General features: G+C 36.6%; 2 protein-coding genes across 2 annotated transcripts in view; both read left to right on the forward strand.

Moving 5' to 3' along the window:
• Nucleotides 1–2,920: 2,920 nt before the first annotated feature.
• LOC136795502 (uncharacterized) lies at nt 2,921–3,418 on the forward strand. Its single transcript, XM_067046294.1, has one exon. The coding sequence runs from the start codon at nt 2,921–2,923 to the stop codon at nt 3,416–3,418; it is 498 nt and encodes a 165-aa protein (XP_066902395.1).
• Nucleotides 3,419–4,483: 1,065 nt separating this feature from the next.
• LOC112210897 (low-density lipoprotein receptor-related protein 1-like) overlaps nt 4,484–11,630 on the forward strand; it is a 31,777-nt gene continuing 24,630 nt past the window's right edge. The window contains exons 1-2 of the mRNA XM_024361456.2: nt 4,484–4,527; nt 9,910–11,337. Coding sequence (XP_024217224.2) covers nt 4,495–4,527; nt 9,910–11,337 — 1,461 coding nt within the window. The 5' untranslated portion in view covers nt 4,484–4,494. The remainder of the gene's footprint in view (nt 4,528–9,909; nt 11,338–11,630) is intronic.

Here is an 11,630-nt window from a genome sequence, read left to right on the forward strand (position 1 = left end):
ACAAGAAGTCACCAGTTTTTGACTGTTTTGGCAAATATGGAACATGGAAGCTGATTGTTTCGTTTAAACGGAAGATATGAACAGAAGGTGCCCCTTGCAATTCACGCATATGCCTAATAGAAATTAATGTAGATATACCTAAGTAGCACTAGGACCCCATGTGGCCAAGAAAAGAAATACTCTCAAGCTAGGTTGGCCTTAAGCGAAGGGGAGAAGAGAGCAATTTTTTCTTCTGTGAGATTTAGATATTATAATCGCATTTTTTTCCCCCCATGAAATTCAGGATGTGGTTCCCTGACTAGATCACGAAAGAAAGGAAAATAAGCAGAGTGAGGATTCCACCTAAGTGAGTTCACATTATTTTTCATTACCAACAGCAACCATCTTCATCCACAACGACGCATTCATAAACGATCTTCGCTGCTCCACTTCATAATTATAAAATCACATGTTTCGTTTTGGCTACCCCTTTATAACCTGTAATTACATTATATTCTAGCTTTTTAATTAATAAATAATTCTTACCCTAAAATTTTTTAATTAATTCATTTTCTTTCACTTTCAAATTCTGAAATTAAATCAGAGTCCATTCATTAACCCGACCCATACCAGAAGTAGTGCCTGGCCTTGAGTTAAAGATGCATTTAATACAAATAAAGTTATTTTAAACCACTTAAAAGTGAATTAAACATATTTGGAATTGAAAACTGATAGAGGTCTGTAGTTAAATATTTCCATAAATATGAAACTTCCTTTAGACAAAACTTGGATACATTAGTTTATATAAGAAAATCTCAAAACATTCCGTTAAAAACAAGAATTCAAATTTTTTTCCGAAGACAATGATATCCCTTACTACATACGTAAAATAAAATAAAAATTTCTTGATTATACTTGGACCTTGTAGCTTCAGAAATATTTTTGGAAATATTAAAATAAAATAAATTTAACAACCATAATGTATGCTTGGAATGGATATTCAGGGCGTGGCGGGGAGGTGGCGGCCATATGCCCCGGTACTAGTACCGCAGATAGCCATTGGTCCTCCAGGTTGGGGGAACACTACTCTGACATTCTTCATACATCTATACTAATTTCAGCACACTACACTCACCCCCACATTACAGACAAAGGACAATAACAGCACTCACCCTAAGGTCACCTTTCCTAGGTCGCCGCCCCGGATGGGGGAGTGAGTCAGGGAGCTCTGAGAAGGCAGCCCTCCACCTGAGTCGGGGGCAGTTGGCTGAAAACCACCCTTAAATAACTGGATCAAGAAACCTGAAACAGCCTCGGAATTGATCAGGATCTCAAGGAAACGACCAGGCGTCCCCAATGGTAAGAACTTTGACGTAGGATATTGGAACACCTTGTCCTTATACTGACCTGGAGCACTGAAACTGCTCCTAGATCAAATAGGGTTTTACAAATTGGACATAGTTGCCATCCTTGTTGACATAGTTGATAATAAACAATACCTCCATTTCAAATTAGGTGCTCTCAAACTTCTGGTATGTTTGTTCCAGACCACCATACATTCACTTAAAAATATCTATTGCTTCATCAGACTGAATTGTTGCACGTCCCAGATCTCTTATAGATATGCTCTGCAAATGCTAAAAGGCGACGGCGTAATAAGGTTATCTTCTGGCGAAAAGTGGCCTCTGTTTGTTTGGATCCATATTTATCTCCACCCATGATCAATTAATTTTAAAAACACAATAAAGAAAATTTAGAACACCCAAAATAATATACCCGCCGCATGGAGGATCAAATGTTGGAGCCACAGCCTGGTTGTCCTAAGAACACCCTTACACTATGCCCAGAATAAGCTGAGTTCTTCGGATAATATATTTGGGTATTAACTATTGCGTATGGTAGAGGGTGAAAACAGATAAATAATAAATTGAAATAAAGGATTTACTGCTTTACTGTAACAAGATAAGCACTGTTGTATTTATGAATAGTTAGTTTTGCACTTGCAACTGTTAATAAATGTTTCATAACACTGTTTGATATATTAGGTGAAATAGACACTATGTTTTCTGATAGACACAAAACTGTTAAGATGAAAAGGAAGTAAAAATAACAACTGGTACACTTGGATAAAAACAAAACACTCCACTAGCTAAGATCACCATCACACTGTTATCTCCAATCCAAAGAGGTTATGCTGCAGTAGTTAGGGATTACCTCCAAGCAACACCTCACTTAGAGATTCTTACACTGTTGATATACGGTGAGTTTGGAATTAATAGTTTAGAATTAATAGAATTGGGGTAATGGAATAAAAGTGGCCTGAAAACCTCATCAACTTCGTCCCATCCAAGAGAATGGTTATTGGACGGACACATTTCCCGCACAAGATAGTACAGAAGGGAACCTGGATATCACCTGAAGAAAACTGTCAGTCCAATTTTACAGATTCCAGTGAATGCGAGACATAGATCCACTCTACAAGATTTAAGGACGTATCGTGGAGTGAAAACGTAGATTATGACCACTATCTCAGCGTCGCTCACCTGAGAGCCAAGATAAAAACAGAGCGTTGGACTCTTGGACAAAGAGCTAAGAGGTTCAACCTGAACAAACTGAAGGTTCCTGACACCAGGACACGATATATAGAACAACTGGATGAAGACCTTCGCGGTCAAAGAACTGATTGTGACACTAACCTTAGGTGGAATATCTGTGCTCAGGCAATGGACAAGAATGCAGAAAAGATGTAAGGGTGGCAGGAAGGAGAAGTCAGATCCCGTTCGTTTGACGAGGAATGCGAAACAGCTACGAAGCAGAAGAACCAAGCGTACAAAGCCATGGTTAATAAAGCCACAAGAAGAAACTTAGCTGAATATCGATTGAGGAGACGCGAAGAGAAACGCTTGCATCGTAGAAGGAAGAGGAAGTGGCAGCAATAAGAATGGAGGTGACAGAAACATTTTTCAGAGGTAAGGAATTCCGAGACTTTTATAGGAAAATAAAGCGGAACCGAAAACTCTACTCTAATGTTTCTTACATCCGCAACGACCATGAGGGGAACCTGTTTTCCGACAAGCAGAGAGCCATGTCCCAGTGGAGGCGTCACTTCTACGATCTCCTCAATGAGCGACCTTTGGAACTCGGTGAGGAATTAGGAAGAGAAAATGAAGAACACAGGGAGAATGAAACAGATGAAGAGCCATCTTTCGAAGATGAGATCCTCGATGCCATCAACGAATTGAGATGCAATAAGGCTAGGGGTGCTGATGGACTCTCCGCAGAACTCATCAAGTGCGGTGGAAACGAACTGATGAAGGATATGCAGAATCTCTTCATCACCGTTTGGACAGATGAAGTTCTACCGGACCCATGGGCGAAGGCACTCATCTGTCCTATATTTCAGGACGATTCTCAAAAGAGAAACGGAATTCCAGATTAAATCTCACCACCTCTTCATCGATTTTACAGCAGGTTATGATAGCGTGAATAGGGAAGAATTATATGAGGCTCTAAAGCATTTTAAGATCCCTAGCAAGCTCATAAGCCTCGTGAGGCTTACAATGAACGACGAAGTAAGCTGCATGATTCAGATCGGTGGAGAGCGATCGGGGGAATTCCCCTCAATAAAGGGTTTACACCAGGGAGATGCCTCAGTCTGCCTTCTCTTTGATCTTGCAATCGAAGGCAGTGAGATCTGCTGGGATATAAACCAATGGCATCATATTTAATAGATCTGTACAGCTTCTTGGGTACGCGGATGATATGGATATCATAGGACGTTCCTTCCAGGTTGTATCGCATGCTTTCCTTGCTCCGGTGGATCCTGCGAGGAGACTTGGCTTGGAAGCCAATGCGAAAAAAGCAAAATATGTGGTTATTTGAATGTTTTATACTCATTAATATAGGATTTTTTACCGTAAAAAATCTTTCATCGGGTGATATATCACTAGAATAGTTTTTACAATTTTATTTGTTAAATAATATGAGAACCGTGCTATTTATTTTTTTCGGACTTACGATATATCACAGCTTATGAGACGATATGCACACATTATACTATAATTTAACTTTAGTGTTCTGTTTTCAAACATTTTTACAATGAACAATATTATCATATCCACGAATATGATAATTATGCCCACGGTGTCCATTATGTTGAGTTTTCTCTGTGTTTATATTATTAATTTCTTTTAGAAGTTCATTTAGTAGAATTAAATATTACATTATAATCTACATTAGATATTACACATTTTTTAAAAAAGATTGATTTATTAAACGCTAAATGAATTTAGATGAAAATGACAGTGATATCTTTTTTTCAGGAAATGTTTCAATAATTTTAGTAATCAAATATCGAAATAAACAAGTTACTAATAAATGTCTAGTAGAAAAAAGAAAAAAACATTTCTTATCATGGTGATAAGAAACCCCTTCTTCATCCCTTATCTGCTTTACAATATAAATATATATAGTACCGTCTTCAGCAGACAGTAGACAAGAGAGGCAACAGTGAAGATGAAGGTTCTCGCATTATTACTAATATTTTTAGTAAGTTTTCACTTAATAAATATCTTTATTACTAATAGTAAAATTGTTATATATTATTACGATTTGAATTAATCAATCAACTTAAGATAACTTTTAATCATTAGCTGAGGCCATCAAGATTACTTAACTTCTTAAGTTGAACAGAAGAGAGAACTGTTCTATTTAGAGCATCTGAATAATCTATCTTTTCAACATACTTTGTAGTAGGGTTTTCCAAACATTTACTAGAAATTTTCTTTTTCTACCTCTTCCTTCCAGTTAATTTTTATTTATTTATTTATTTAATGTGATTTACAACTGTATAAGTAATCAATACAATAAGTAAATATGTTGTATGTTTCATTTACACTTAAAAATCTTGGGAAGGAACCACCCTTTGGTGGTACTTCAAGCATTAATTTAAATTAGAAGGTCCTGTGGCCATCTTCTTCTCTGACACCTCGGAGGGTTATAAGGGATTATTAAGGATAAAAGATTATGAATTATTGGGTTAGGATGGTTAAGGAGTTTGGAATGAAAAGACGCATATCTGTTTTGGGCCAAATCTGCAACGAATGGGATATTGAGGTCTTTGTGGGTGAATTTATTTGTAACGTAATAAGGAGCATCAAGGGTTTTACGTAAGATTTTGGATTGGCTGCAGGAGGAATTTGATGGCTTGGTAGAGTCCCAGAGCTCAATTCCAAATGTCCAAATTGATCTGATTATCGTAGTATATACTAATTTTTTGTAGTGAATTGGAAGTTTAGAGCGTTTGTCAAGTAAGTGTTGTAGCAATCGAAATCTAGGAGCAGTTTCTTGTCGTTTCAGTCTTATGTATGGATTCCAAGTAAGTCTCTTGTCAAGATGGAGTCCTAAGTATCGAATTTGTTCAACAGGCGTTAGTAGAGTGTTTAGAAAGGAGTGTTACTGTAGGACAGGAGGGTAGAGGTTTACGACGGAGAGTAAAGGTTATCGGATGGGATTTGTCAGAATTTATTTTGATTCTCCAGTTTTGACACCATTCTTCAATAAATGTTATGTGTGTCTATAGTGTTTGTGATGCATTAGTTTGGTCGTTGTTTACAGACAGTATACATGTGTCATCACCGTAGGACTATGTTAAGGTGGGTTGGGATGTCAGCTGTATAAACCGTATAAAGAGTGAGACCGAAGATACTACCTTGAGGAACACCAGCGGACTGAGGAGCAGATTATAAGGAAATATGTAGAGAGTAGGAATTGACGAAGTTTTTAGAGCAGACCTGGATGACTCGATCAAAAGCTTGTTCAACGTCGAGGAAGACTCCCGTGCAGTACATTCCGCACTCCAATGTGGAAGATATGACATCAACCACTCGATAACACTGTTGTATGGTAGAATGGGATGTTCTAAATCCAAACTGGTGGTCAAGAATAACATGAGATGGGTCAAGGATTGGATAGAGGCGTTTTAATATGAGTTCTTCTAGGATTTTGCCCATAAAGAGCAGGAGTGAAATAGGACGGTAGAAAGATGGATATTCAAGTGGCTTGGAGGGTTTGGGAAACATTTTAATTATAGACATTTTCCATGGGTCGGGGAAATAGGTGGATCGGAGTGTAGCATTATAGATATAGGTAAGGAATAGAATGGCTTTACGAGGGAGCTGTTTCAGAATGTGTGCTGTGATAAGAATGTGGGCAAGAGCTTTTTTAGAAGATAATTGGTGGAAGATGTTCATTATTTCTGAGGGATAAAAGGCTTTAGGAGGAAGGGTCATTTTGAGTGGAATTCTAATCTTTGCTTCAGCATGTTCAAGATGGGTTGGATTAAGGATATCAGGATGGGGGTTAAAAGTTTTGGAGAGATGTTTGCCGAACTTCCAGTTGATTTTTTTTCGTAAAAAAGAGCTTACTTGAAAATAGGTAAGAAGAACCCGAAACGTAGTGAGAACTGATAGATCAATGATGTTGAAAATATACATAGCCTTAATCCGCTGCAAACTTGATTATGGAAGTTTTGTGTATGGCTCAGCTCGCTTCCAAAGCTTGACCAAACTCGACACCGTTCAGAACACCGGAATCAGCATTGCCACAGGTGCCTTTTGGACCAGTCCAATTTTAAGTTTATGTGTTGAATCTGGAATATCACCCCTACTATTTATACGACAACTATTAACTATAAATTATTTTTCCCGGCTATACCTGCAACCCTCGCATCCAACTAATAAGTACATTTTCAATCCTAAATTCTTTAAACAGTTCCAGCAGAAGATAAATACAACACGTCCCCTCGCTGAATGATTATCGGCCATCGTCACAGAATTAAAAGCAATAGCCATCAACATACCACAAAATAACACGCCCCCCTGGACCTACCAACGTCCAAATGTAAATCTCCAACTATCCAAATACCGCAAACAAAATACTACAGTGTCAAAATATCAAGCAAAGTTCCGAGAACTGCTACAAACTCTACCAGAACATACCGCTATATATACAGATGGCTCGAAGTCAGATAACGCAACAGGATCGGCCTTTGTGACACCAAACACAACCCATAAGAGAAAACTGCATCATCTCTCTAATATATATACCGCAGAACTAAGTGCCATAGCGCCCTTTACTTTTGTATGACAAATATACCAAATGGCAATATAGTAATAATATCGGACTCCATTAGCGCTCTTCAAGGACTAGATATAATGTATTCAGTTCACCCACTTGTTCAACGAATTCATGAATACTTAATAATACTAAAACAAATAGATAAATCATTCTACTTCATCTGGGCTCCCGGGCATGTTGGTATTACGGGAAATGAGATGGCCGACAAAGCTGCTAGAGAAGCGCTAGTCCTCCCAGGTAGACCCACAGCAATCTTAACTGCAAAGGAACTTGCTCACCCTTTAAAGGAATCTATTAATAAAAGATGGCAGGCAATGTGGGATGAAAGTCCACCCAGTAAGTTGAAACCTATCAAGAAAGATGTGAAGCCCTGGATTACATCAACCCGAAGTCGACGCCGTGAAGAAGTTGTGATCACCTGACTCAGAATAGGACATACCCGATTGACACACGTCCAGGTCTTAACAGGAGAGGGTCCTCCAAAATGTTCAAAATGTAATAGCAATCTGACCGTCAAACACATTTATGAAGAATGTCGTCACTACACATCAACTCTGAACCAGTTAGGGATACCAACAAATGTTCCAATGGCGTTGATAAACGACGAATCTGTAATAGAAAAAGTCATTAAATTCATCCATCAGACTAACTTAATAACCAGCCTTTAATTATTATGATTATCTATTTAGCTTGCCTCATTTTTAAAATTAGAACAGTCACTGCTTTTCACCATCCTTTCCAATACCGTAACGATTATTAAACAAATTATAATTGCCACAAATTTAATTATAATTGGTGCGAATCAGTAAACCATACCAAAGCTATGACTATGGAACAACTAGGCCTTACCATAGCCAACAACCAACGGGCGTTGATGACCAGGCTGTTAAACGCCCTTTCAAAACTAAAAAACAAACATTAAAACATGTTTGCTAACAATTAATCTTAAAACGTTTCTTTTGTTTACATAGTTACTCAGACTTTTCCTAATGAAAAAAAAAACAATTTTTATAAGTTTATATACATAGTAGAAAAATAATAGTAATTTGTTTGTTTGAATATTGTTTTGAATGAACACAATTAAAATATATAAAAAATTAAATTTCAACTGTTTTAATTTGTAAATGCATCTATTTATTTGGGCATTTTAACGCACTTTTGTCCTAGTGCATTATTTGAGCGAAAAATAGTTGTTAAGGAACTATTTTCTGTTACCGAACACTTTGTATAATTCTTCGAATATTATTATTAGTTTTGCATATTACTTTTTTATGTACTTCTCGTTTGGAACTATATTTTAGGATTTAATTTTTGTTTTTAATTATATCAATCGTCTGCAAAAATGGTTTTATAGTTCTTCGAAATTACAACTCTTTGTTGAAAATTGAGATTTAAATTTTCTTTGATAATTGTTTTTATATTAAAACGATAAGCGATTTTACAGGGATTCTAAAAAACTGATCAGACCGCCCCCCCCCCCCGGTATTAGAGGGCTCAGATTCTGCAAACTCGCCAAGGGCGCTGAAGAGGCTACGGCCTCAGCATTCAACAGTACGGTGAAACATATTTATTTAAAATTAGAATACGCAAGAGAAATAATATATATATATATATATAATATTTCATATTTTAATAAAATCAAAACTAACCTCCGAATATAAATTAATGCTCTATAAACCGGTATTAAACACTATTATATATGCACGATCCAATTACAGCTTAACTCTTAACTCTTTAATAAAAAAAAAAAAAAAATCAACTTGAACATATATTGCTGTTTTATTTTTCTTTCAGTTATTTTTTTCCTAAAATCTAAAAAAAATAACTCGTATCTAATAACCACTAGAGAAAAATTAATTGTATTGACATCTTCAAAATTGATTTTGATGCACTATTGTAAAGTTACATATTTTCATAAGAATTATTTCTTTTTGGTTCATTTGATTTCCTTACAATAGAAAACCACTAAGAATTACAAAAATATTTAAATGTGTTTTGGGTACATTATAACAATATACAAATATAGTAACACAATTAATAACTAAAATTGTATTGTAATGGTTAATGTACAGCCACATGATCAAATTATGAGTAAGAAACAATGAGGGCCTCAAAACTTGACTGACCTGGGTTTCCAAATTCATATTTACGTCACTACTAAAAACAATTTGTTATAAAGTTTGTCATTACTTTTCTTGTTTATGATAAGTATAATTCTATTTAAAAATAGTGTGAAATCGATGAGTAACTCGTGTGATTTTAACTTTTGTATTTGTGCTTGTGAACAGTTACTAGTGAGGGGGCAGTGTGTAGTTAAGAGAATAAAGCGAATGCCTCATAAGTCATAACTGCCGCGGTACCGATTCGAATCCGGCCTGGAGGGGTAGACTGTTATCATTTCAGCCGTGGACCTACGAAATAAAAACATGAGCCCACACAAAGTTTAGAATAGGTTGGTCACCTCTAGATAACCCCCCTTTCATGGTTAGAATAGGTTGGTCACCTCTTGATAATCCCATCAGTATGTCAAAAATGACCAGGAAGGGGGTCATAAAAAAAATGTTAGCAGTTGTCGGTTAATTTTTTTATAAATTAGTATGTTATGGGGAGATTAATCTGTATTAATTAATTTGTACTTTATAAAAGAACGTTCCCAATTTTTATCACACCTTAACTTAGCTTATAATTTATAGGTATAATACATAGGTAAGTAATAATATCATGAAAATAATACAATATATTTTATATTGATTTATTATTAAATATTTACAACATACAACTCGTTTGTTACAGGTTGAGTGCTGGGGTAACCGATGGAAAGCAATTGCAGATTTCAAGGAAACATTCAAAGAATACTCGGTGGCTGCTGCTAACACAATAACTTCTATTGAAAATTTTGTGGATAATTCGAAATCACAATCTGAATTATTTTTTAACAATACCTACTCAAATAACCCAATAGTGAGCAGAGTAACTGAGATGAAATCATCTAAGGATAAGTGTTTTGCAAAATTTATGGACGATAAAAACTTAAAATTGTCATTTCAAATTCAAGTTTATCAGTTACAGGTTCCGTTACAAAGCAGAGTAGTTGATATCAGAGAAAGATTGAATAATATTAATTGTTCATTGGATATTTATCAAGCGATTGCAGAAAGCAAATTTCGGAGTTGCAAATCAATAAGTAGTTATTGCATGGAAGAAACTGATGAGTGGTTGGAGTCAACTATCAATTCCCTATCTTGCGCAATCTTTCCAAACTGTTCGGACCGTTCAGTTAACAAAAGGTCAGTTTCCTTTCTGTTCCAATGTGGGCCAAATCAGTTTAACTGCAATGGTCGTCAATGCATCCAAGGTAATTACTTTTGCGATGGAGCGTGTGATTGCACTAATGGTTGTACCGACGAACCACCAGGTTGTGTAGGAACCTGTTCAGAATTTCGCTGTAGTGTAACATATCGCTGTATTTCATTAAGTAAGCAGTGTAATGGCTTTGATGACTGTGGGGACGGATCAGACGAAGATGGGTGTCCTCCAACTTCTACACCTCCCCTAAACCCTAAACCCACTATACCATCATCATATACACACGCAAACTGTTCAGTCAATGCAGGAGACTACTTATGCAGTAATGGAAAGTGTATCAATCTGGAACATGTATGCGATGGTTACAATGACTGTGGCGACTGGTCCGATGAAGTGAATTGCCACAACTCACAATGTTCTCCGGAATGTAGCAAAAAGGGTGGGATTTGTTTCATAGAGCCAAAGGGGCCAAAATGCTTGTTCGAATGCCCTCCCGGAACCTACGAGACTTCCAAAGGCTGTAGCCGAAATCCAGAAGCTCTACTACCGACCTTACTTCAGGTTCTTGAAGACACGCCAAGACTTATAACGAGGTACTCGGCCAGGTTAAAGTTCCTAAAAAACAAAATCATAATGGCGCTTTCTAAATCCTTGCGAGAAATTGTAAAATGTAAACGGGAAGAATTCTCATTACTGTCCAAGATAATTGATTTTTCATCATTATTTGATGCATACAGCAGATCGATTGAGGATAGAAAGGTATTAAAGGAGGGTCGGGGGGTTCCAACAATAGCTACGACCCCAAGAACTGAAGAGTTGGAAGTTACACCACTTACCACTGAGGCCTCTTCGGATGACAGCGCTAGTACGTTGGAAAGATTCTATACAGAAGATTATACGATATCATATAAATATACTTAGGGGATATCATAAATAAAGACTCATAATTTTTCACTCATTTTAACTGTTAAAGTCATTAATCGGTTAAGGTTATTAAGTAGTAAGTAATCAAAGTAGGTACGATTTTGTAATGTAACATGTTATTTTCCTCAATAGTCCATGAAGAAAATAAGTTTATTGAGGATGACAAAGATCACTTTGGCAACACCAAGAAGAATAGTATTAGAGGTCCGATCTGCTGTCGCAAGTGGTTCTGAGTCCCCAATACCAACCTAAGAGGGACTGGTCAGCGAGGACTACTCATCATT

This window comes from Halyomorpha halys, unplaced genomic scaffold (genome assembly GCF_000696795.3).
Source record: "Halyomorpha halys isolate HHAL.00 unplaced genomic scaffold, Hhal_1.1 Scaffold365.1, whole genome shotgun sequence".
In the NCBI taxonomy this organism is placed as follows: domain Eukaryota; kingdom Metazoa; phylum Arthropoda; class Insecta; order Hemiptera; family Pentatomidae; genus Halyomorpha; species Halyomorpha halys.

Bases quoted from the DNA above. Each gene is read 5' to 3' on its own strand.
- LOC136795502 (XM_067046294.1), top strand. From the start codon at position 2,921: ATGGAGGTGACAGAAACATTTTTCAGAGGTAAGGAATTCCGAGACTTT.